At 39.9% G+C, this 26,262-nt stretch overlaps 1 protein-coding gene across 1 annotated transcript; it reads left to right on the top strand.

Annotated features, from left to right (window-relative positions):
* Positions 1-597: 597 nt before the first annotated feature.
* Positions 598-25,248, top strand: LOC135084936 (uncharacterized). Its single transcript, XM_063979693.1, has 6 exons — positions 598-738; positions 13,613-13,742; positions 19,913-20,015; positions 20,781-21,024; positions 23,323-23,408; positions 23,797-25,248. The coding sequence occupies exons 2-6, from the start codon at positions 13,689-13,691 to the stop codon at positions 23,889-23,891; spliced, it is 582 nt and encodes a 193-aa protein (XP_063835763.1). The 5' UTR covers positions 598-738; positions 13,613-13,688; the 3' UTR covers positions 23,892-25,248.
* The last annotated feature ends 1,014 nt before the right edge of the window (positions 25,249-26,262 follow it).

Genomic DNA, 26,262 nt, shown 5'->3' with positions numbered 1-26,262 from the left:
CCTATCCAGGTTTTGGTAAGAATACTAAAAAAATGTTTAAAAACTCTATTTTAGTTTGACTCAATCTAGATCCAAACTCTACACTGTTAAAGAAACGTGTTATCTTAATTTGATTTTTCCTTCAGTTGCCGTAGTACTCTACTAAATAAAGTCAAAGTCAAAATTTCTTTATTTGTTTAGACTAATAAATAGTTCTTACAAATCGTCATTTTGCTCTTAAGGAGCCTCTACAAATGTCTCATAATCTTTTTACCGTACCAGCGCTTGTGCGTTGCGAGTGTTCACTTTCAGAATGAATATGTAGATTCATTCTGAAAGTGAACACACTGTATTTCTTATCACTTCTCCTCGTAACACTGCGACTAATCCACAACCTTATTGTTTCAGTCCAAATAGCTCTAACACTCTTTCAACAGAGTTCATTTTACCTAAACCGGTTCAAAGAAAGCCTTGGTAAGGACTCTTCAATGACCACTCAGCTTAGAACTCCCCCTCCCCTCTTATTCTATAGAAAAACGGATAAGCGTCAAGTAAAAGTATGAGATCATACAGGCCTACCATAACTGGCCACTTTACGTTCCAATTTTAAAAACTGAATTTCGTATTCACGATCGCGCGCCGGTACGCGCCAGACGCGTCCGCCATTTTGTATAAAAACTTTTTAAAAACGTTCCGTTTTATGTGATTTTGTTTTGGAACTGTGAAATATTGTGTGGATTTTCTTATTTTAATTTGTGTGTGAGTATTTTTATTGTTATTTTAATAATTAAGACTTGGTAAACTTATGACGTAGTTGTTACCTGAAAAAATTTAAAATGTAGCGCCTGTTTTGAACAATTTAAGTGTCGTCACCAACCTAATAAAACAATTTAATGCGACGTTAAATTATGTAAATTTTTGAAGGCACTGTTTTGATTTTAACAACATGCATGTTTTCTTTAATTTCTAAAGAAATATTTTAATGATTTGAAATAGTAGAGTTTTATGGGTTTTCGTAATTTATGTGTATTAAATCAATGTTATTTTTTAATGTAACTTAAATTGAAGTATTTTTTTAACATGACTGGTAGCTCCAAAAAAGATTTGATTTTTAATCTAAGGTCTTTAAATGTCAAAAAAATTGGACTAAATTAAGAATAAGAGAAAACAGGCGAGTTTATCTCTACAAAGAGTTTTCTTACAGCCATCTAAATTAATGATCTTCTTGGAAATGGACCGAAGGAATCTTTTTAATCATAGTCAATGTATTGTGTTTATTTATGAAGTTATAACTACGTCCACTTGTTTTTTTTTTGTGTAATTACTTGTAGAAGATAGCTTATTTAATAAAAACTCATTTATTTTTTGCAAATAGGCTTTTAAAAAGCACTTTTACACGTCCCAGTATTAACCCTATTACTGCTTCAGGACAATAAATGGTCTAGTGCTGAGAAGAAGCAGCGCAAGAAACTCAGTCACTATTACAATAAATTCATTATTTCTTCAAAAACCAATGACTATATTTCAGTAAATTATTCGTACAAGTGCAAAACATTATCCGATAAAAAATATCAGTAAGATAAAGTCGTGATAAGTTGATAAGGTATTATTTTTATTAATGAAGGATTGTCTATGTCCACCCATTTTTTATAGTTTTAGTAGCTGTTGGTAATATAAATTGATTTTATGGTTTAATGATTAAAGATGAACTCTCGAATGGAGTATCAGGGTTCCATTCCTATAGGGGACACGCAATTAGTTTTTGAGTGTTCCCATTGCACTCAGGGCATTGTTACATTAAAACATAACTCAATAGTATTAATTACTAAGGAAAAAGTAACACCTACCTAGTTACTAATTAAAATTTTGTAAAAAAAACAAACCACTGAAGCTTTGATGAATTTTGTAGCAGATATCAGACTTTTAGCAGGGCAATTTGTATGGAGAACTCATAGTTTTTCATAACAAGTTTTTTTTAGCTTAAACTCATATTACATTCACCCACTTAGGCCCTTTTCAGGGCACATATACGAGTAGTTACTTGGGACTGTATAAGTGTATATTAATAGTGTGTACGGTCAAATCAAATCATTTATTTGCATTACATGTGTGGTCCATTTTAGGACGTCGCAAATATAACTTGTCTAGCCACTTCGGGACAACATAATATCTGCTAAGAAGAGGTGGAAGAAATTCAGTCAACCTTGTCAATCTGTTACGGGACTATTCCCACCTCTGCAACTCCTGTGTAGCCAGGATCTACCGCTTGACTGCCAACAACCCAACCAGTGAAGGTCAAGTTTGTCCCGGGGGAAAGTTAAACTGTCATTTGACCCGCAACGAAATTAATCAGAAGAACATAGGAGTTCGAAGTTAAGCTTCGACTTCCCTCCAGTGCAAAGCGGATGACAGGTGACAAAACTAAGTCAACCTATTGTCTACCAATACAAGATCATTATTTTTACATAATTTTGAAAACCATACTCTACAGCTCCTGCCTTACTTACGATAGAGCTATCTTTGTTTATCTGTTAATGAGTGATAAGGATAACAGATCTCAGCAGCAAGGTTATAGCAAAAATAACTTTGTTAGTGTTATACAAGTCACTGTAATATATCTACATTATAAGTACTGACAATAGTGACCGAGTTTCTTGCACTGCTTCTTCTCAGCACTGGCCCATTTATTGTCCCGAAGCAGTGGTAGGGTTAATACTGTGACGTGTAAAAGTGCTTTTTTAAAGCCTACACTACGTACAAAAATAAAAGATATTTATGAGTTTTTTTTTTATTATGAGCTATTCGCTAATTAAAAAGAAATAAATTAAGATCACCAGATTAGTGATTTTAACATACGCTAACACGAATCTTAATGATTTATCGTTTTCAGTTTTCGCTAAGCGATGTACTTATTAATACGTTTACTTATGTACGTATTTGCACAAGTGGCATCTACATTAATCACGCAAGTCATTACTGTGGCCAAGAGCATAGCATAACATCATGTTTAAGATGTACAAATAAATGCGTGAATTTGTGAAAAACAGTCTGTAAAAATGTTCGAAGAATAACGCTTCTTATCTGATTTTCAACTTACAATTTCTTCAGGGAACGTGGGATGAGTTAGTTTTATTTAAAAATGGATTAGAAATGGTGTAAGTTCGCTATAAAATTATTTATGCTCTATTTCATCCATTTAAAATGCATTTTTGCGACAAAAAATAGAGTATGAAGTTCATTTCCTAGGCCCAAAATATCTCTCTTTATGCTAATTATTTGGTTACTGACTATTTAACCGACAAACAAATGCCCAAGTCTCGTTTCAATTCAGTCATAGATTCTGCTTTCATCATCATCATTTCAGCCACAGGACGTCCACTGCTGAACATAGGCCTCCCCCAATCACTTCCACATCGCACGGTTGGTAGCGGCCTGCATCCAGCGCCTTCCTGCTACCTTTTCAGGTCGTCGGTCCACCTTGGGGGTGGACATCCCACTCTGCATTTTCCGGTACGCGGCCTCCATTCCAGAACCAGAACCTTGCTGCCCCATCGGCCGTCAGTTCTGCGTACTATGTACCCTGCCCACTGCCACTTCAGCTTGCTAATCCGTCGGGCTATGTCAGCGACTTTAGTTCGTTTACGGATTCTGCCTTGTGGTCTAATTGAAATCAACCAACTAAAACCCTCAATCTACGCTCAAAAATGAATCAAGTTTCATTTTGACATACCTCCGACTGTAAACTATCTTAAGAGCGGACTCAGACTTGATATGGTTTCTTGACACGGGGCCTTTTAATCTTAAACTAACCACAAATTCCTGGTAACATCGTGATAGTACCATCACAATGCCTTCACGTTAGTGATGGTTTAAAATCGTGACATTCTTTGTAAAACGGTTTGGATATAGATTTTATGGAGACGAGTGTCGTTCTTGAATCGATTTCCAAATATTTCTGTCTATGATAATAACGAATAAATAGAAGAAGAAATAGACTTTATTGAACACAGTAAACAAAAATTATAAACAATAACAACACAAAACGAATATAGAAAAATAGTGGGCCACTGTGTCAATAGGCTCCCGCTCAGCATTTATCATGACATGCTCGTAAGGGCATGTCAAGAAACTGGTCTTCCGCGAGAGCCCTTGTTGTGGCTTCGCGCATCCCTTCGGAGAGACATCGACTCGAGTTCGATATCTCTCAAAAGGGATGAGCAAAGAAGGGACACCGGACATTACATATAAATAATCATTATCATTCTCATTTTTCATTTTCCAGGTATTAGACATTCCTAGTACAACTAACGTCCGTATTCACAAACGATGCTTGCCTAAGTGAAGCAGCAAATCGAATTCACAGCGTTGAATAGAGCTCTATGATTGGTTCGTGTGTCACCCTGTGCGTCCACGCGCACTGTGAGACCTCATAGTAATGTTTGTGAATACGGGCGTTAGTCTCCACTGCAAGATCCTTTTTCTAATTTACCAGAAACAAAATAAAAGTCATTTAAAAAAACTCAAAGAACTCATTTATTTTTGCAAATAGGCTTTTAAAAAGCACTTTTACACGTCCCAGTATTAACCCTACCACTGCTTACTGGAACGAGTAAAAGTAATTTCTAAATGGGGTTGTTTTATTCCAAACGGTAACACTATCTGTCTAAGAACGCGCACAATCAGTTTTTGTGCGTGTACGCACCTGCCACGAAATTTTAACGGTCAGAGCACATGACACCCCCTACTTCCTTACACACCTGCTTTACATTTGATGGTGACTTAATTTGTAACGATTTTGAAGCCAAAGTAAGTAGTACTACTACAGTAATAATTAGAACTGTACTACCTACTAAGAAAAAAAACTTTCAATAGATAGTAACTTTAATACACTTTTTCAGATAGGTACCTTCAGTCAGTAAAATCTATACTATTTTTTTTATCCACAACGAGGAAGCTCTTGGCCTGTATCTCATCTGATGATGTAAGTGATGATCAGGCCGAAGGTGGAAGCGAGCTTCACCCGGAATCCTCAACCACGGAGGAACTGGCTATCTTACCTCTTAACTGCCGGAACACAACTGTGCAGGACTGTTTATTATCCGGCTAAAAACTGTACGGAACTGTCGGAGGCCAGATAACTGATGACTGGAGTGAATGAGTGGAGTGGGCTGTACGGATGCGGTGAAACGGAGAGCGGTGAACTGTAGACTGTAGAAGCTCCGCTGACGGTGTCTCCAATCGCTGCACTACTATACTATAATCGGTGGTGGATCGTTGCCACGTCTTCGTACCTCGTGGCTTCTATACTATGTGCGGTGTGACGTTCTATACGGTGAACACGGTGCGGTCGATGTCACACGCTGTAGGAGTCCGGTCTATACGGTATCCGAAGTCGCGATGCTATAACGGTGTCCGAGGTCTATGCTGTAGTCGTTATTCTATCTATTGTAACTATCTTCACTATGCACTCGGCGAGAGTAGACTGTTCTTCGCTGTGCTATCGGAGACTATTCTCTTCGGTTGCTTGTAGAAGACTATTCTCTTCGATTGTTTAGAGAAGACTATGCTAGGTGCGGCCCGGCAGCCTGTTTAAATACCCATAAAATCCCGCCTATTTTCTAGAACCATACGCGGTCCGCCCGTATTCGGGAATACGCAAGTACTTACTCGAACTCGCGGGAGTCGTAAACAAACTATAAGGCATCCGGATATGAGCCTTATTTCGTAGATCGTAAGGGCGGTTATCGCGGGCGCGCGTACTATCGCTGTCCTTTGCGCGCTCGCGCTGTCTCTGTCTTTTGATGTACTTGCCGAGCGCCGATGATTTATTACTTATCTATAGCTATACGTGCGTATATGTATTGCGGTTTCTTTTATCTATTTAGGGTTCCGCTCGGCCGATTTGTAGTCGTCCTGCACATACTCCCGCCGTGCAGCGACGGACTCGTCGATGCAGAAAAACAGCTAGCAGGACGGCTGCTGTTTCTGCCCGACGAAGCGATGACGGAGATAACTGTTTCGGCAACTATCTTGCGGTACTGTAGCTCCCGCCGGTGCTGAAGTCTTTTCTCTCCAGTTCGTTGCTGTTTCTGTATTCTGGCGTTGTCTATCGAAGTCTTCTGTTTAACGCCTCTTTCCTATTAAAGTCTGGCGTGGTACGGACGATGAGCGGTACTCGGAGTTTCTGCGCTGTCCCTTCTCTTCTGTATTTCCACGCCATGAAGCCTCCCGCCGGTATGGAAGCTGCAACGACTCCCGCCGGTTTCTATTTGACGATGACTCCTGCCGGCTGTGCGATGATTCTCTATTAGATACTGTCTCACGCCGGTTTCTATCTTGCGACGACTTCCGCCGGTTATGCGATGATCTTCGGTTTTTTATGGCCTTTGAACGACGGTTTCGGTTAGCGCCTGATCGATTTTTATCCGCAATTTCATCGACGTGCGTAAGTGAAACTATTGCGTTCACTTTTTCTGTAGGCGCAGCGGTTTCATGGTGCAGTAACTTGTGGTGCGTTTTCCTGCAACCATTTACTCTGCACGGTATTGCTGGACATCTGTGCGCTCTATTCCATGGACGAAGGCAGCGGAAGCAAAGGCGCTTCTGTTTTGCGATTTCCCAGCGGTCGCTGATGTCGGCTCGTTTCATTCTGTAGCAGCCGGAGACGGAGTGGTTGCCGTCGCACACTGGACACGACGGTATCTGTGTTGTCTTCTTTTCTTCTATGTGGAAGACACGCTGGGTTCGTGGTTTACTGTCTCGATGTCTGTCTTCGTGGTAAATCGGTTCGGGAGCGGCGAACTTGGCACACTTCATGGCTTCTAGCTCGATGAAGCGGCTAAACTTGACGAGGTCCGGTTCCTCTTCGGTGTGCTCCCACACAAAGTCGTACCAGCGGTACCGAAGCGCTGGTGTGAGCTTTTCGGTGAGACTGTAAACTATCTCGGGGTTATACAGGTAGTGTGTTCGATTGAGTGCTCGAAGTGTCGCAATACTATTTTGTATCTTGCTGGCAAACACACAAATCTGTTGCGGCGAGTCGATAAGTCTCTGTAGTCTCCTCAGGTTATCTATCTCGGACAGAGCTATTGAGTCCGGGCGGCCAAAGCGCATCTCCAAAGTGCGCATAATTTCTTGTGCCTTCGCGTTTACTATGAGCAATGAGGTCACGGCTTCCTTTGCTCTTCCCGTGAGTGACCGCCGGAGTCGTGCGATGTTTTCTAACTCGCTGAAGGAACTCGCGGTTTCGGTGTAGGCTGCTTTAAATGCGAGCCAATCGTAGTGCGCGCCACTGAAGTTCGGCAATTCTCCTATATACTGTGGTTGTTGACCGGCGCGCGCTGCGGTTGCGATGGCTGTCGCGAGTTCTGTGAGATCTATTTTTGATGACGTCGGCTGCGGTACGGTGACGGTTGCAGGCGATGGCGGTTGTAAGTCGCCATCTCCTTTCAAAGCTACTGAGTCATCCTCTTCATCGGACTCCATCTCTATTAGCTTGCGGCGGGCGATGGCAAGCTCTAATTTCAGGCGGGCTATCTCTGCCTCCGCCTCGGCTAATCGACGGGCGTAGTCGTATGGGGTGAGCGGTGCTCGCGGTGAAGCCGTCGAGTGCTGTCCATGTCCTGTGACGTCGGTTTCTACTTGTACTACGGATGAAGGCTCCAACTGTATCAGTTCCTCCTGCGCGGTAACGGCGGACTGTGATGACGTCATGTCTTGCGCTGTCGGTTCCGGTGATGACGTCATAGGAGGTGTGGCGGGCTGCGATGATTTCGCCTTGCCTTTCCTCGATCTTGTCACAGGCATCTTCTATTTGTGCTATACTATGCCACTTCACAAAGGCCGCTTCGGTGTTCTCGAGGGTTCTATAACTTCGGGATCGGTAGACAACGATCCGGCTCGAAGGACCAGAAAAATTGTGCAGGACTGTTTATTTATCCGGTCACAAAAATATACGGAACGGTTACGAAGACCGGGTAATCGTAGCGGAGAAGGTACACGGATGCGGTGAACGGAGAGCGGTGGACTGTAGACTGTAGAAGCTCCGCTGACGGTGTCTCCAATCGCTGCACTACTATACTATAATCGGTGGTGGATCGTTGCCACGTCTTCGTACCTCGTGGCTTCTATACTATGTGCGGTGTGACGTTCTATACGGTGAACACGGTGCGGTCGATGTCACACGCTGTAGGAGTCCGGTCTATACGGTATCCGAAGTCGCGATGCTATAACGGTGTCCGAGGTCTATGCTGTAGTCGTTATTCTATCTATTGTAACTATCTTCACTATGCACTCGGCGAGAGTAGACTGTTCTTCGCTGTGCTATCGGAGACTATTCTCTTCGGTTGCTTGTAGAAGACTATTCTCTTCGATTGTTTAGAGAAGACTATGCTAGGTGCGGCCCGGCAGCCTGTTTAAATACCCATAAAATCCCGCCTATTTTCTAGAACCATACGCGGTCCGCCCGTATTCGGGAATACGCAAGTACTTACTCGAACTCGCGGGAGTCGTAAACAAACTATAAGGCATCCGGATATGAGCCTTATTTCGTAGATCGTAAGGGCGGTTATCGCGGGCGCGCGTACTATCGCTGTCCTTTGCGCGCTCGCGCTGTCTCTGTCTTTTGATGTACTTGCCGAGCGCCGATGATTTATTACTTATCTATAGCTATACGTGCGTATATGTATTGCGGTTTCTTTTATCTATTTAGGGTTCCGCTCGGCCGATTTGTAGTCGTCCTGCACAACAACAATGCTGTTAACATTGTTGTTATGGCGACAGACTTAGATAAGATGGTGGTAGCTAGCCAGGCGGACTTAGAACAAGCCCTACCACCAACCAAACCGAACAGAAAAATCTGCCCCCACTGGGAATCGAACCCGGGACCTCTGTGTCTGAAGCAGGTGGTCTTACCACAGAGGCGGTTAGACTACAGTAATAATTAGAACTGTACTACATACTTAGAAAAAAATCTTTCAATAGATAGTAACTTTAATAGACTTTTTCAGATACCTTCAGTCAATAAAATCTGCGCTAATATTTGATTGTAGGAAGCTGTCCCTGGAATTACTAAAATTATTTTGAAAATTCTTTTACCAGTACAAAGCTACATTTTTCTTGACTGACATAATAATATGCTACATCTTTGACTAGGCGCCGACCACCGACTTTTAGTTGGCTGATAGTTGGGCCCGATTGTAATTTGTATGAAGAATCGGTCGATACCAAATCGGTGTAATGTGCGCACTTTCATACATCTCCATACTGATTAACAGCCCGACCCAACTATCGGCCAACTAATAGTCGGTAGTCTGCGCCTAGGCTTTCTGTGACAGACCGAAATACACACAAAACCATGAGCAAAAGCTAGTATTTTACTATCAATCAATAAGTAAATTCATCACTATTTTTATTGTCAGATCAGCACACATCGCTGTAATTTATACAATACATATTTTATAATCTAAACAATTAACAACTAACTGAATAATTTCAATTCAAAATGCGGGAATAACTCGAATTAACATCACCAATTACACTTTTTAATAGACATAATATAACGTAATTAGTATAATATTAAAAAAGCTCTACGGTTCACTGACACCGTGTGAAGCTTATGAACTTTCAAGTAAGTCATTTTATACACCCCTATAAGTTGACATTTAGCAGGGTGGCATCACGCTCCGATGCGTTGAACAATATTACGAAGCTTTTATGTAAAATAAGCTTTAATAAAGCTTTTTTGTTGTAATTAATTAGGTACTTTCTGTATTGTTTCATTCGTTTCAGCCAAATGCCTTTGTTTCGTCTCCTGTCATCCGCTTTGCACTGGAGGAAAGTCGAACTTTAACTTCGAACTCCTATGTTCTTCTGATTAATTTCGTTGCGGGTCCAATGACAGTTTAACTTTCCCCCGGGACAAGCTTGGCCTTCACTGGTTATTGGCGGTCAAGCTGTAGATCCTGGCTACACAGGAGTTGCAGCGGTGGGAACGAGAGGTGGGAATAGTCCCGTGATCTCAGAATGAATCGAGTTTCAAACTAGTCTCAAACACAAGCCCACATCTCTAACGTTGAGTCAAGGTGTCCTTATCACTTCTTATCAGTGATTCACGGTCTCGTGAAACAATTTGAATTTACTTACCTGTAGTCTGAACATACTACAACACATGTAGTATAACAATTTGTCATTACCCTTATGACACAGGTGTTAAAAGCGTTTTTGCAATGTATTTGTACTTGATGTGTACATGTAGATAGTTAGGTAATTAATTTACATTAGTTGTATCACCTTGAATGATAGTCGCTAATTAAATGTATTTCTTGTGGTTTGTCCTTGTTTGAAACAGTTAAAAAGTACTGATTTTGAGAAGGCAACTCAACCTATATAGTATGAAAACTCCGCTTTTCCAGCATATCCTACTAATATATTTTCCTATTACGAGTATCCTACTAATATTATAAATGCGAAAGTTTGTGTGGATGCCTTTTTTTTTCTTTTTTTTTTTTTTTTTCGACTGGAAAATGCATGGATGTCTGGATGTTTGTTACTCTTTCACGCAAAAACTACTGAACAGATTTTGTTGAAACTTCACGGTATTATTGTTTATAACCTAGATTAACATCGTTCGTTCGTTCGTTCGTTTCAGCCAAATGACGTCCACTGCTGGACAAAGGCCTCCCCCAAGGTTTTCCACAATTAACGGTCCTGCGCTGCCCGCATCCAGGCTCTTCCCGCGACCTTTACCAGATCGTCGGTCCACCTAGTAGGAGGCCTGCCCACGCTACGTCTTCCAGCCCGTGGTCGCCACTCGAGAACTTTCCTGCCCCAACGGCCATCGTCTCTACGAGCTATGTGCCCCGCCCACTGCCACTTGATTTTAGCAATTCTGCGAGCTATGTCGGTTACTTTGGTTCTCCTGCGGATCTCCTCATTTCTGATTCGATCACGCAGGGAAACTCCGAGCATAGCCCGCTCCATCGCCCTTTGGGTGACCTTGAGCCTTCTTATGAGGCCCATAGTAAGCGACCACGTCTCAGATCCGTATACCATCACTGGCAACACGCATTGGTCAAATACTTTCGACTTGAGACACTGCGGTATTTCGGACGTGAGTATATCGTCAGTTGCAGGTTCACTTGGGGTAACTGACAAAATACGGTTTTTGAGTTAAATATACAGTTTTTCTTAGTTTTTTCTGCTCTTTCGAATGGTATACGTAAAAAAATTCTAGCTTTAAAAAAATTACAATTACACGGACATTTTCAGGTGTGAACTTTTCAGATTTCCTTCACAATTTTGGTGTAACTGACATTGTAATAATTTTACCAGGTTGAATTGGTGTATCTGTTATAATGTAAAAATTTTGCTACAAAACTTTGCAATTACACTGATTTGCTAAGGCTTATAACATGAAATAAAATAGGAATTTAGAAAGTTTTAAGGCATATTACATTATTATTATACCAGCAGAATCAGTTAAAGAAGTTAAAGTTAGCTCAACAAAAAAAATATTGAAATTGAGCAAACTATCCAGCCAACTAGGCGTCACTGCGCGTTGCTAATATTAACCTGTTGTTACTCTGTTACTTTTACTGTTGTAGTACTCATGACCTTAATTCAACATTGCTAAAAGAGGTGGGAAATTAAATCCATTTTGTTTTCAGTTTAAGTTGCCCCGTAGAGCTAAATACGGTATTGGTAAGTCAAAGCTTAAAAAAATATTGAAATTACTTAGTTTTACAGTAATACTTTAGTTATTTCAATATTTCTGTCTTAAATACACATATTTTCTTGATTTTCGTGGCTTTATTAACATTTTTTAACGAATAAAATAAAAGTTACTTCTAATAAAATTTAAAAAAAAATAAAGAAAACGACAAAATGTTAGTTTTTTCATGAATTCTCTTATTTTTTAATACTTTTACATAAATTATACAGCAACTAAGTAAACAAAACCCAGCAAATACATCAAATTATTGTAATTTGGGCAGTACTTACACCAATTTGACCTATGTTTTTTCCAAAAGTATGGTGTAAAATTAGTGTAACTGTCAAAAGTACAAAAATACATTGGTGTAACTGCAATTTATTTCCTTAACTAAGACATATTCGATAATTCTTTTTATTTAATCTAAAACCGCGTAGAATTCTAAGCATTTCTGTAAAAACAGATCCAAAAAAGGTTAAATAGGAAAAAAGTTATGTCCGATTTAAGACGAAAAAAAACTTTAAACGGCTCTACTGAAAAACTGTATTTTGTCAGTTACCCCAAGTGAACCTGCAACTGACGATATTATGGCGAAGCTTCCCGAACGCTGCCCATCCGAGTTGGATTCGACGATTGACCTCTTTCTCGAAGTTGGACCTACCTAACTGGACTGTTTGTCCCAGGTAAACATAATTGTCAACAACTTCGAGTGTAGAGTCTCCAACCTTCAGAGGAGTGGGTGCAACACGGACATTTGACATGATTTTTGTCTTGTCCATGTTCATTCTGAGGCCTACTTGTTGAGAGGCTCTACTGAGGCCATCGAGCATTGTGCCTAGATCCTCCAAGGTCTCAGACAAATAAATTTCAATAAATAAATAAGCGTGTCTAAAAACCGCCATCTATCGTCATTGGTTAAAATCTACAGCGCTGGACAAACTACTGTTTTTGACGTTCGTAAATATTCATGCGGGGGAAGCCGTGAAATGCCATCTATCAACACGATATCTAACGGGGGTAAATAAAACCAAACGAGGTCCACGCGTACGAAGACGCGGGCGGCCGCTAGTTTTGTTCATAAAGCTAAAGATAAAGATAAAGATATTTATTTACATAAACATGTGTGAAAACATATTACAAAGCTAGGTTAGGTACTTTTTAAGATGTTGAAGGTTTTCTTACCAACCCTTTTTCTTTGCGATCCAGTATTTCCTTTCCCCGCTTGGGTTGAGTTAACAAAACCTTAAATAACTAGGTCATATCTTTTCATCGCAAGCCAGGTCTTATCATCATCAGGTCATTTAGTCTCCACTGCAGGAGAACGACCCTCTCTAATTTACCAGAGGCAAATGGAGGATTTGGTCTACACTCCCCACGCTGGCCAGACGGGTTGGGTAGGCCTGATGGTCGCATATTGGTCCTTACCTAAGTCTGTCGCCATAACAACAATGTTAACAGCATTGTTGTGTTTCGGCAGTTAGAGGTAAGATAGCCAGTTCCTCCGTGGTTGAGGATTCCGGGTGAAGCTCGCTTCCACCTTCGGCCTGATCGTCACTTACCATCAGGTGAGATACAGGCCAAGAGATACACTCCCAGACTAGGGCACATATTAGCTCGTAGAGCTGATGGCCGTTTGAGCAGAAAAGTTCTCGAGTGGCGACCACGGGCCGGAAGACGTAGTGTGGCCCCCCACTAGGTGGACCGATGATCTAGTGAAGAACGCGGGAAGAGTCTGGATGCAGACAGCGCAGGACCGTTCGTTAAGGAAATCCTTGGGAGAGGCCTTTGTCCAGAAGTGGACGTCATTATATTTCTCCCACATACACCTCATACAAAATTGTAACGTCATAACTGTTTGTGTCCCACATGATTAACTTATCAGTTTATATTCATTTATTTACAGTATTTTTCTGTTATTTCCAGAATATGAACTCAAAACGCTGCCCGATGAGACTTCGCACGTATTAAACAAGTTATGTGACAGAATTTACTGAAGAAAATGGCTGAAAACGAAGGACCTGTCACAGTTGATGATCTGCCTATAGCTTTCCAGGTTAGTAACTCGTTCATACTAAAACTAAGCTGATTCTGAAGAAACTTTACAATATTTTAGCATAAACTTGGACTATAATATTGCTTATGTTAGGAGTCGGTCGGATAAAGGTGACTGAGTTTCTTCCGCCACTTCTTCTTAGCACCAGCCCATATGTTGTCCCGAAGTGGTGGTAGGGCAAGCTATATTTGGGACGTGTACAAGTGCCCTGGAAAGGGCCTAATTGCTAAATAAATATTTTGATTTGATTTGAATTTTTGGTCGAACTACCGACCCTCGAAGTAGCAGTCCGACACCGACACATTTGTCGTCTAAATTATTTCTGAAAATTATTTGGAAAGCCCAAATAATAATCCTCAATGTCCATCCTTTGTATTATTTGTATGGGACTCACGGTCACTTTCGATTCGCTATTGTATGTCATTTTATTGTTTGGAAAGTCATCCACATTGTAGTGAGTCATTCATACTACCCAATCACAGCGTGAATGGGAAAATTAATGTTAGGTACTTAAATTCAGGAAAATCAGTCCTGTACTCGTATAAAATTACTAGCGGCCGCCCGCGACTTCGTACGCGTGGACCCCGTTTTACCCCCTTAGGTTTCGTAAAATCCGTTCTTAGCAGATATATTTACACTCTATGTATAAGAAACCTACCTGAAAAATTTCAAGTTTGTAGGTGTTACAGTTTCTGAGATTTCGTGATTATTCAATATACCTAGATTTTTACCTTTTTCTTAACAATTTTAAAGGCCCCAGCCCCACAAAATCTTTTTAATTAAAGTACTTTAAAATGAATAGTATTAGTTTAATAGTCTGAAAGTTATATTTTATTCCATCAATCCATCATCTAAGAGGGTTCAATCAGCTGACATTTGTTATATTTTCTAACCAAATGACTCACTCGTACAATGTCAATTTATTTGACCTATGTAAAATGGTTGATGCATCTAACAAATTTTTCTACCAATTACCAAGAGCAGCTATGTTATCTCTGTCAATGTTATTCAGCCTATTTGGTAGAAAACTGCCAGTTTTTATTGGCGCAGATTACGCTAATTGCCGAATGCACGATTAGAAACGCGTCCTGCGCTCACGCACGTATCAGATTGTGGTGCAATAGCTCATCCTCTATGAGCGATCTGTATCAGTGTTGCCACATTACTCAATGCAGAGCCATTTTTTTAAAACACTATTTTGACACGGTTTCAATCAGTTTAGTTGAAGTAATAACATCTTATTTCCTAATTACTTTATTCTAACAGCCTTTGTGGTCTAGAGATATGACTACCTGCTTCGGACCCTGAGGTTCCAAGTTCGATTCCCAGTAGCGGCAACATTTTCTGGCTGACTACCTACCAATATCTTATTATGTAATAAGTATGTCGCCATCAACAATGTTGACAGCATTGTTGTCCTGCAGAGGTAAGATAGCCAGTGCCTCTGTGGTTGAGGATTCCGAGTGAATTCTCGCTTCTACTTTGTCTAATCATTACTTCTACTTTCCATCAGGTGAGATGCAGGCCAAAAGCCTCCTCGTAAAAACATACCATCTTGATGAAGCCGTGTGGTTCTGGCAGAAAATAATAAAAACTCATAAAACTCGTTTAGTTTTGCAAATGGGCTTTTAAAAAGCACTTTTACACATCTCAGTATCAACCCTACCACTGCTTCGGGACAATAAATGGGCCAGTGCTGAGAAGAAGCAGCTCAAGAATCTCAGTCACTATTAGTTAATAATAGGACCCAGTTTTAAGGGATCAAGTAATGCAGGATTCCGCAAAACTGTATTGCCGTGGGAACGAGCCCTAACATACCTCATTTTCAAAACTAAATGTAGTTCTGTTACTGATTTAAATTCATGGCAATTTGCGATGCGCCCGCGCACAATAAAAGTGTACCGAGGCCGCATTCGAGCGGAAGTGACGCGACGCATTGTGGTGTCAGACCTGAGTGATTAGGATCTATTTCTAAGGTTTTATCTTGATTATTCTGAATATTACATAGCAACCATAGTTTAGTGTCCATCAAATATAGTAGTGGGGTGAATATCCCAAACACGTTTTTTACGCGGCGGAGCTGAGAATCGATGGGAGAAATGTAACTAGAGCGATGATTTTTTTTCTGTATATAGTTTATATAGCGTTTTACACGATAGCAAAGTCTTCAGGACAATAGGTAGTTATTTCATGTACTAAAAAAATTTTCAAAGACCCAAAATCTAATAGCGGTGGCTCGTCCTAACTCTATTTCTACTCATAAATTGTGTTATACCTTCTTTCTCGGGGATTCTAGTAATTTAAAAATAGTATAGCCATAAAATACATTAAATAAGACTTCCAAATGATATGAAAGAAATGTGACATTTCATATTTTAAGTGTTTTAAATAGCCTTTCAAAACTGTCCCACGAAAAAAAGCAATTACAGTGGCTCAATTTCGACACTCTCTTACTTCTCCAAAGAAGCTTTGAGAGACGTAGAGTTCTTCTTCCCTGCATCACTCAACTGTGTCCTCCTGATCGGGCTATAAAGACTTGCGACTTGTGGTATTGTTTTTCCAGCAGACCCATAAATATTTGTATCAGCGGCACAGGAATACAAAATTTTTCAATTTCGCTGGCAAGTGTATGAGTGAAAGCTACTTACTTAGATGCTAAACGATTCTTTAACATGATTAAAGTTTGGTGTTTTGTTGTATCTGCATACAGAAATTATTGATCAGAATTATAGTTTTCTTTATAATTTGAATTTTGTAACAGTTTTTCAATTCCGGTGGCGCAATTTCGGTGGCTCCGGTGGCGAATCTATTGCCGGAATTGGTCTTATTGGCTCTGGAGCATTGTACCTAGGTCTACTAAGGTCTCAGTCATAACTACAATATCGTCAGTGAATCGAAGTTGTGTGATGTACTCGCCGTATCTTGATACTGAGCTCGGTCTAGCTCCGAAGCTTGAAAACCTCTAAGTGGGAGGTAGTGAAGACTTTAAGAGATTATGGTGTCTCCAACTCTGAACCCTCGCAGCAATCAGATAAGTTTCGAGTTCTGATCTTGGGGGAGGGCTGATATGATGAAGTTTTCATACAAATACTTCAGAAGTTGCATGTATCGACAGTCAATTTGACGCCATTAAAGAGACTGTAGCACAGCCCAGGTCTTGACCGAATCGAAGAAGGTACAAAAAGGCCAATAATAATGACTGATTATAGTCCTCAGTCTTCTGCATAATTTGACGCAGCATTAAATATGTATACGTAGTATTACGAACGTCTTTTCGAAAATGAGGTTGTCTGGGAGACTGGATGTTGAATAGCGAGAGTGTCATGTTTCAGGAAAAAGCTGCCTCACCTGACTCTGGACCATCGCCAACGTCCATTCCATTCCAGTCTCTAGCACCACCACCATGTCTTATTTTTTGGTTTATCGACCAATAAATAAACATGGTGGTATTTAAGAGAACTTTAGTACTAGCATTCCATCTGATTTCATAAGCTCAGTTGTGATTTCATTATCTCCTGGTACATACCTTGTTGTTTTTAATAGGGCATTCTAATCTCACTCAAGCTAAAGTCTAGGATATCTTCGCTAAAGTGTCGGAATAATCTCGATCTTCAGCCTAATTACTAGTAGTGCTTCTTAATCTCTCCTAGCAGCTTAGGCATTTACCAAAATGGTTCTGCTATCCTCGTTATTCATGTTGGTATATTCAATTTGGTCCTCACAAATACATACTTTCGATTTATTACAAAAAATCGTCTCTATAATACACTTTGTATCAGCGTGAGGACTTGGATAGCTATTTATACATCGATACTAAGCAGAATCTTAAAAACAGATGAGAATAGTCCTGAAACAGCTAAAATTTCCCTAGTCTCGTAGGTTGCAATCTATTCTGCCACTCGAGATGAAAATTCGTGGGGCTTTGGAGCTGGATTGGCACTGGTCGTGGCTTAGGCTTCATCAGTCGACAGCTTTTGAGCATCTTTTATTCGGCATTCTTCTATTTCGGTGATGACTTCTTCTTCTTCCCTCACTGATGAGGATCGCAACCGCAGATAGTGTTCCTTCATAGACTGCGGTCATAAGCTGTGTGGTGATCGGAGAATGCAAATGTGATTAAATTGCCTGTTCGTCTAAAAATGATTACTACATTTTGATTTTTGCAGTACTATTAGGGTGCAGCTCAGTACGCTTTTACAGTTCTGGCATCTTTTGCTAGGCCTTCTCTCTCTATGAGGCTGGCTGGATTTAGTCCTCCGTTTCTTATTGTACTACTTTCATCTAGCTCATTGTCGCTAGGTTTGCATAATTTTCCGTTAAATTACCCTGTCACAAATATGTAATGTGTTAGTTCAGTAGCTGGTAGAGATCTAGAAATATCTTCATACTTAATCTCTAGTTCGCATGGTCTTTAGCGAATAATTAGTTGCGTAATTCTGAGTATAGGATAGGTATGATACCATCATGAAAACTTGGCTAGCCTGGACCAATATTTTTACTTATGGAAGATAAACCTAACACCAACCTGGGACAGCTGGTCGCCCTCCCGGGACTAGAGTTGGTTTCTGGGTTTGAGGGTCATGTATGATGTCTTTGTGATGACTCTAGAATAACGGGGCTGTTGGCGGCTAGAGCCAGAAAGTTTTGGATTTGTTCTCTATGGAGGGATTTTGCCGTTATCACCATGCTTAGCAGGCTGGTTGGTAGTTCCAGTATGGTAGTATAATACCCGGAAAGATGCTGCAGCCCACCCTCCAGTATTTTGATTCCTTAGTCGGCTATTACGACTCACGTGGGAAGATTTGATGCTTTTTTAGGGTCACAACACAGGCCTGAATATTGTTTTTAATTATAAACATCTTTACTGGATAATAATACTTAATTGATTACAAATAAATAAGTAATTTGAGACAATCATCCGTAACATTCCGAAGTCCGCTGTATAAATAAATTTCGGTGGATTGGTTCTTAATTCCGGTGGCTCAAATACAATTTCGGTGGCTCTTGATAATTTCAAATTGACATATCTCGAGAAGTATTAATAATATCTTGATCTCTACCATATCATTAAATAATACAAGTTATTTACTATTATTTCTGCCACAAAAAAGTTTTGGAAAGTGGAAATTAAAATTCGCCACCGGAATTAGGCAAAAAACGAGTTTGTTGATATTCACCCAGTGAATAGGAGCACGAGATTTACCAGAGGCAAATGGAGGATTTTTATCGAATATAGAGAAGGAGGATATAGTCATTCTCGTTTAGAACCTCAAGAGAATTGGGCATGACTGAAAATCAGCGTTGTAGAGACCTTTTCTTGAACAAGGGCTGTGCCATGTCCCTGAACAATTAGATATAGATCGTTTCATCCACTCGGACGCGCCACACAATTTTTTGCGAGGGAAGCGCGAAGTGCGGCGTTTGATCCGAGCAATCCGAGCGTCATTATTGTAGTGTGCGTGCACTCATGGATAATTTAGCGTGTACCGATTACACTCAAACATTAGCGGAAGAATGGTGGGGCGCGTCTTCGTGGATGAAACGATATTGCTAAGGCAGCAGGTAAAGTATGGTTAACTAGTTAATATATTCACACTCATTACACCATAAACCAACACGTGCTTTGTTATCCAAGCACATCGTAAAACATAGTCACGCTAAAAATGCGCCATAGATACGAGTATGGCGAAGAAAGTGGCATGATTGATAATTAATCATAATGATGTGTCATCATTACCACATAACACACCATAATGTTTTGTAATACTGATGCACTAAATACTTTCTATAATCTATACTGACTAAAGTACAACTGTCCTCTAGAGTGTAGGATGTCTGGAAAAGATCACTTTACAGCGATAAGACCGCCTAAATTGTGCTAGGTATTTCTAAATATGTACTGTAAACCCTTGAAAAGGAGGCTGACAATAGTGACTGAATTTCTTGCGCTGCTTCTTCTCAGCACTGGCCCATTTATTATCCCGAAGCAGTGGTAGGGTTAATACTGGGATGTATAAAAGTGCTTTTTAAAAGTCTATTTGCAAAAATAAATGAGTTTTATGAGTTTTTTGTGTATTTTTTGTATTCTTTCTTTTTCTTTTCTCATCTTGTGTGGTGTACAAATAAAGTGTATTCTAGCTATAATAAATTCTTTTTTTTTTTGTTTCCAGGTCAAATACTTGGGACAGAGCGACGCCAGAGGGCTATGGGGCATCAAACACACGAGGAAACCCGTCGACCTTATGGTGGCAGCAGCGAAGGCTCTACCTCCAGGTACAACCATTTTTCTTGTCTTGAAAACCTTGGAATATTTTATTTTTCTAACGTGTATATTTTTTGACGAGACTACTGTAAGAAAAGTGGGATTTGCCAATCAACTTATGACTTGTAGTTAATAGGTTTTATCATAATCATTTGGACTCCACAGCAGATGCGCGACTATTTCTTACTTACCAGAGACAAAACTGAGGATTTGGTCTCCACTCCCCATGGATTGAGGAGGCCTGATCTTATTGTCCCTTAGTCGCCTACAAGTTACGACATACACGGAGAGAATGGGAGTAATCTTAATCTACTCGGCTAGAAACACATAACCACTCATGATTTGAAACAAAGAAAGAAAATAATTAAATAATTTTATTTTGGCAACAAAAGACATACACAAAAAAAATTAAACAAAGTTGCCATCTTAATAAGTTTAATAATAACTAATTATATCCTTTGAACATTCACACAGTACCATTTCGTCCCAAACTTGGCAACACTTTTACCCTTACAATCAATATCGTAGATCGAGAGTACGGACCAATAGGCTGTCATCATCATCATCAGTTCAGCCATAGGACGTCCACTGCTGGACAAAGGCCTCCCCCAAGGATTTCCATAACCACCGGTCTTGCATTGCCCGCATCCAGGCTCTTCCCGCGACCTTCACCAGATTGTCGGGCCACCTAGTGGGAGGCCTGCCCGCACTACGTCTTCTGGCCCGAGAACTTTTCTGCCCCAATGGCCATTAACTTATACTTCTTTATTTTCCAGGTCAAATCCTCCCCATCGTAAAGCTGACCATCACAGTCGATGGCGTCCATCTAGAGACCATCAACCACACCACGAAGAGAGACGAGTTCGATCACATGTCCGTATTCTTCAACATCGAGTCCATATCCTATGGGGTCCAGGACCTGGTGTACACTAGGGTCTTCTCAATGATCATCGTGAAAGACAATGTGGACGCTAAAGGCTTGAATCCTTTTGAGTGTCATGCCTTCGTTTGTGAGTCGAGGTGGGTAGTTTTATTTATTTATTGTATCAATATCATTTCAGCCGTAGAGCGTCCACTGCTGAACATAGGCCTCATCCAATGATTTCCATAATGACCGGGTCGTAGCGGCCTTTTTTTTTTTTTTATTTTAGGTGGTAAAAATGCATTGAGTTGCATACCCGCCGCTGTGGTAAGGCGACGGGTTATGTGGGGCTCTCCCCTCCAGAAGGGAGGGGCCTACCCACTAAAAATCCACCAATCTCCGTCTTATTGAGCAGAGGCAGGAGCCGGTGTAGCTGAGCCTTATCCCGACCTATCCAACCAATGTTCATGTAGTCCGCTTAAGTGTGCAGACTCCGTCTTTACCACATCCTTCTTTTAACAGTGGCGGCTTGCTGATCCGCCACCGACCACTCGGAGATAAATTTACACGCTATGTACATTAACTTACTACTAATTGTATACAAGAATGTACATTTGTGCAAAAATCTATCTACATATTTACAAAAACAGTTGAGACCAGCGGAAAGGTGTAAATGGCCTATCCACTGGTACTCTGTAGAACCTTACTATATGACTAGCGTTGACTAGTGTCAGAGACGGTTAGCAAAAGCACGCCGTCTCCGACCAGCTCTTCGGCGGCGGATGGGATCTGAGAGAGGATCGTTTTCCCGTTCCCTTTCAGCCGCCTCTTTGGCATTAATCACTTCTTCACAGAAGTTTTTAAATGCGTCCCAGCCTGCTTCACTACTGACCATGGCCCTAACCACAGCCGGCAGCGTTAGGTCAAATCCGATAGTGGCGCTCAGTGTTGTTCTGTGCGCTGTCCAAGCCTGGCACTCTTCCAGAGTGTGTTGCGCCGTATCTTCGGTGCAGTCACAGTGGTGACAAGCAGTAGCTGTCTCACGACCAATGTCGTGCAGGTATTTACCGAAGCAGCCATGTCCGGTCAATACCTGCACCATGGGGTCGTAGCGGCCTGCGTCCAGCGCTTCCTTGCTACCTTTACGATGTCGTCGGTCCACCTTGTGGGTGGACGTACCGGGAAAAATGTTTAGTTATTTATATTTTTGTATAAGCCCTGAAAAATTCTACATAATAATAAAGAATTTAAACACACAGACGTAACCACGGGAAAAATTATCGCTATAAACTAACATTGTCAACTTACGTCTTTATTATGCTATACAAATACCACACAATAGTGTAGATTCACTAAATTGTAACGTAATCTTAACTATCTATTGTTAGTAGTTGTTTTCATATATTCGTAAGAATTTAAAGTTTCTCACGCACCATATTGATAAGGTTTCAGGTCATGTAAACGGAATTTTGAAATTGAGATCTTGGAGATTGATACGATATAGAGAGGGAAATAGCATAGAAGCAACTTTTTTATAACTTGAATTGCTAGTTGAAATATTTTATGGTACATCACGCTGTCTCCACTTAGGGTTGCCAAGTCTAAAAATACAATAGCCGGACGGCGCGTAATTTGGAAAAGATTTTTTGTGTTAGGTAATTCTTTTGCGTTCTGAGTTCTGTATTTCCTTATGGGTTAATCCTACGTTAGGTATTTATTTATGTTAGCCAGTGTCTACTGCGTGCGTTATTTTCAAAAGTTAGCAAATAAGGCCCTGCAGCCGCAAAAAAGGCTAACAAAACCGGACAGGCCGGACACGTCCCTACTAAGCCTTTAGCCGGACACCTGGCAACCCTATCTCCACTTGACATAATCAGTGCGTTACTTTCAGTGCTTGTAAATAAAACAGAAATAATAAAATAATCAGCAAGCAGTACGAGTATTCTTCTATGCTTCTTTCCCACTCTTGTTATCAAACTATTGTAGACTACGCCCATAGCTTATCGACGATAAATTTCGAGTATGTTCAACACGCTTGCCATTGTAGTCATGTGTGTTGAACACTTGAACTGCTTTTAGGTGGATAAGCTTGATATGATATTTACTACTATCATCTATGTCTTGGGAAGCATTTGGATAAGGGCAGCGAAGAAACAGTCGTGAAAATCCTTGGGGGAGGCCTTTATCTAGCAGTAGAAATAATTTGGTAGAAACGAATGACGACGAGCAAAGTTTTACACTAAGCATATCCTCTTTAGGGTCCCCTATCTCTAGCATTTTTCTCTATCTCCAAATCTCAGGTCTTCAATGTCATTTAGTTTTGACTTCTAAATCACCTGCTAGATTCTACTACAATTTAAAAATACCTAACTAATTTCTGATGAATTCAGATAAAAAAAAAATCTTTTATCTTTATTCTTTGTTTCTTTACTAATAAAGAATTTTGTCTTTTTCAGGAATGCAGCGAGAAGGCTCACATACTCCCTGGCAGCAGCCTTCCAAGATTACTCTAGGAGAGTCAAAGAGGCACAAACTACGCCAGGTAAGCATAGTTTCATATTGTACTGTTTTTTTTTTAAGATTACTAGTAATTTGTATTGCAAAAGTCCCGTTAGCCCCTCGTGATAAGCTAAATAAGCTTGTGTTACGAGTAGGCTCACCACAATAGTCGAGCGGCGGTGGGATTCGAACCCGCGTTCTTCGGATCTCGAGTCGGCCAGTCAGACCCCTTCACCGTTCGGCTATCGTGGCTTCAAATCAATTTGATATCGTCATCACGACGTCCACTGTTGAACGTAGGCCTTTCCTCCCCCAATGATTTCCAGATTGCTCGGTTAAATAAATTCATGCTATCACCGGCAGACTAGTATCCAACTTAAATAGTGACAAAAAGAATGATGTGGACTGAAAAAATACTTGTCTTTTTCCAGAACTAGATGAGAGGCCGCCCAACTTAAAGAAGCGCTTCGCGATTGACCTTCGAACGCCGGAAGAAATCGAAGCAGACCTTGAAACGGAAGCTTGATGCAGCCAGCCAACCAGTGGCCACCAGAATTGGGATGAAATGTCAAACATCAATGTACCAGTTCTTTAGCATCATCATCAACATTCATTAGGTCAATAATTAGTCTCCACTGCTCTTGCTCTTGCAAGACCCTCTATAATTTACCAGAGGCAAATGGAGTATTTGGCCTACACTCCCCACGCTGGCCAGACGGGTCGGGGAGGCCTGATGGTCGCATATTTGTCCTTACCTAAGTCTGTCGCCATAACAACAATGTTAACAGCATTGTTGTGTTCCGGCAGTTAGAGGTGAGATAGCCAGTTCCTCCGTGGTTGAGGATTCCGGGCGAAGCTCGCTTCCACCTTCGGCCTGATCGTCACTTACCATCAGGTGAGATACAGGCCAAGAGCTTCCTCGTTGTGGATAAAAAAAAATGTCCCTTAGTCCCTTAATTAAGACATCCTTGGAAGGATTTTTCAAAATGTCTTTCATAAATTACTCTCACCTGATAGAATCTACTTAAGTTTGACGTTTCAACCCATATTATGTATAGTCATTATAAGTATTACACAAAGTAAATAAAAATACCAATAATTATTTTAATAAATGTGTTACTAGTTGTATTTTTGTAGCCAAAGCTTCAATAGTTTAAGTAATAATGTACATAAAATATTAGTTATAAAATAAACTGCACATTCCGTTACTTTATAAAATTTATTTTGTTTTTGAAATCTGCGACGCCATTTTATACACGCGTTTATATGAAACAAAATGGAGGACAGAGACCTACTATTTATCTAATAACTTTTATTTTGTAAATCTTTCAGGATGGCTTGTTTTAATTTGATTGTTAGGTATTAAATTCAAAAAACTGTCATGTAGAAGTTCTTCTGTTGGTCCTAAAATACAAAGATTTAATTAAATCAAATACTAAACTCTACTCATGTAATGGCGTTCCAAAATGTATATTTCGGTTGTTTTTAAAAGCAAGGTTGTAGAATAATAAATGTTGAAAAAGTACACAGTACACTTGATGTAAGATATTTTGAACTTAATTCTATCGCAAAAATTGTCTTTGCGATTATTTTCGAGGCTTTTACTTATAATAATGTAGTTGAAATCAAACATAATAAGGATAAGAAATTAATTAGTGTACTATAAACATTAAAAATGGCGCCAACGATGTAATAAGCGCTAAAAATGGATACCCCATTGTCCATTGTGTATTTTTGATAGAATGACTATCTAATTTATTTATCACATTACTAAATTTAACGATACATGAAACCAAAACAAATATCTTTATTTCTATCTACTTTTCGTAATTTATTGTTAACAGCAAATTGTAAATCTATTTTATTAAAGTTTGTTGAAAGTGTGTCTTTGTTTCAATTTTTAGAATCTTTTATTTCTTTCACCAAATTCAATACAAAAACGAATGCTTCTTTAGATCTTTCAACTTCTTTCTCTTTCTTTTCTACGTAATGCAAGTATCCATCTTCTAAACCATCCACAGCGCTTTCTTCTATCAGTGCTAGAAGTCTAGATGTAAAGATGTGCAGAAGTAATTCCAGCAGTTCTTTTTGAGTTAGTTTCTTCAAGTAAAGTGACTTTAAATTGGAAAACCACATTTGGTGTTTGTAGTTGGTAACCATGGCTGTGTATTTCAGTGCTTTGTGGAGCTGAAAAGAATAATGTGACAGTATTTTGAATAATTTCTTGATTATTTCAAAAAACAGTTAGACTGAGTTGCACCATCTAACTTTGACCGTAACTATGTTTAACGATAACCGGTGCTTTTTGTATGGAGTTTGACAGATTTTTGACGTTTGTCAAAGTTAAAGTAAGATGGTGCAACCCAGCCATAATAAATTATGGGAAAAAGGGTCCCCGACACCCACAGACATCATTAGAGCTATACGCACTTCAAAAAACAAAATTGGTCGCTAGAGAGCTCTTTTGGAGAAATTGTTTTTGCAAAATCTTGTTTAGTAGCTTTAGCTTATAGGTACCGCACCAGCTGACCCGGCAAATTCGTACAGCTTATGTTCATAAGAAATAATGTTGGATTCTAATAGTGAAAGAATTTTTCAAATCAGTCCTGTGGTTGCGGAGCTTATTCTATACAAACAAACAATCAAATATTTCCTATTTATAATATTAGTGTAGACGTTGATCAGTACTAATAAACATTGATTTATGTTATTCAAAATTACTTACATCATACAAATTATTATTAACATCGTCTAAAAACGTCAAGAAGTCCAACTCTTTGACTTTCTTTTCACTCTGTGTTAAATTCCTATCTCTGTACAACCAAACTCTATTTAACAACATTTTGGACAAATACTCTTTCTTCCTTTTCTTATTTCTGGGAAGCAGAAGTTTCTTC

Source organism: Ostrinia nubilalis, chromosome 27 (genome assembly GCF_963855985.1).
Source record: "Ostrinia nubilalis chromosome 27, ilOstNubi1.1, whole genome shotgun sequence".
Classification (NCBI taxonomy): domain Eukaryota; kingdom Metazoa; phylum Arthropoda; class Insecta; order Lepidoptera; family Crambidae; genus Ostrinia; species Ostrinia nubilalis.
The sequence above is the reverse complement of the archived record's forward strand: the minus strand, read 5'-3'. Positions and strand labels throughout refer to the sequence as shown.

Excerpts from the sequence above, each read along its gene's own strand:
- LOC135084936 (XM_063979693.1), top strand. The coding sequence starts at position 13,689 with ATGGCTGAAAACGAAGGACCTGTCACAGTTGATGATCTGCCTATAGCT. Across the intron at positions 13,743-19,912 it reads ATCTGCCTATAGCTTTCCAG|GTCAAATACTTGGGACAGAG; the intron begins GTTAGTAACTCG and ends TTTTGTTTCCAG. Across the intron at positions 23,409-23,796 it reads AGAGGCACAAACTACGCCAG|AACTAGATGAGAGGCCGCCC; the intron begins GTAAGCATAGTT and ends GTCTTTTTCCAG.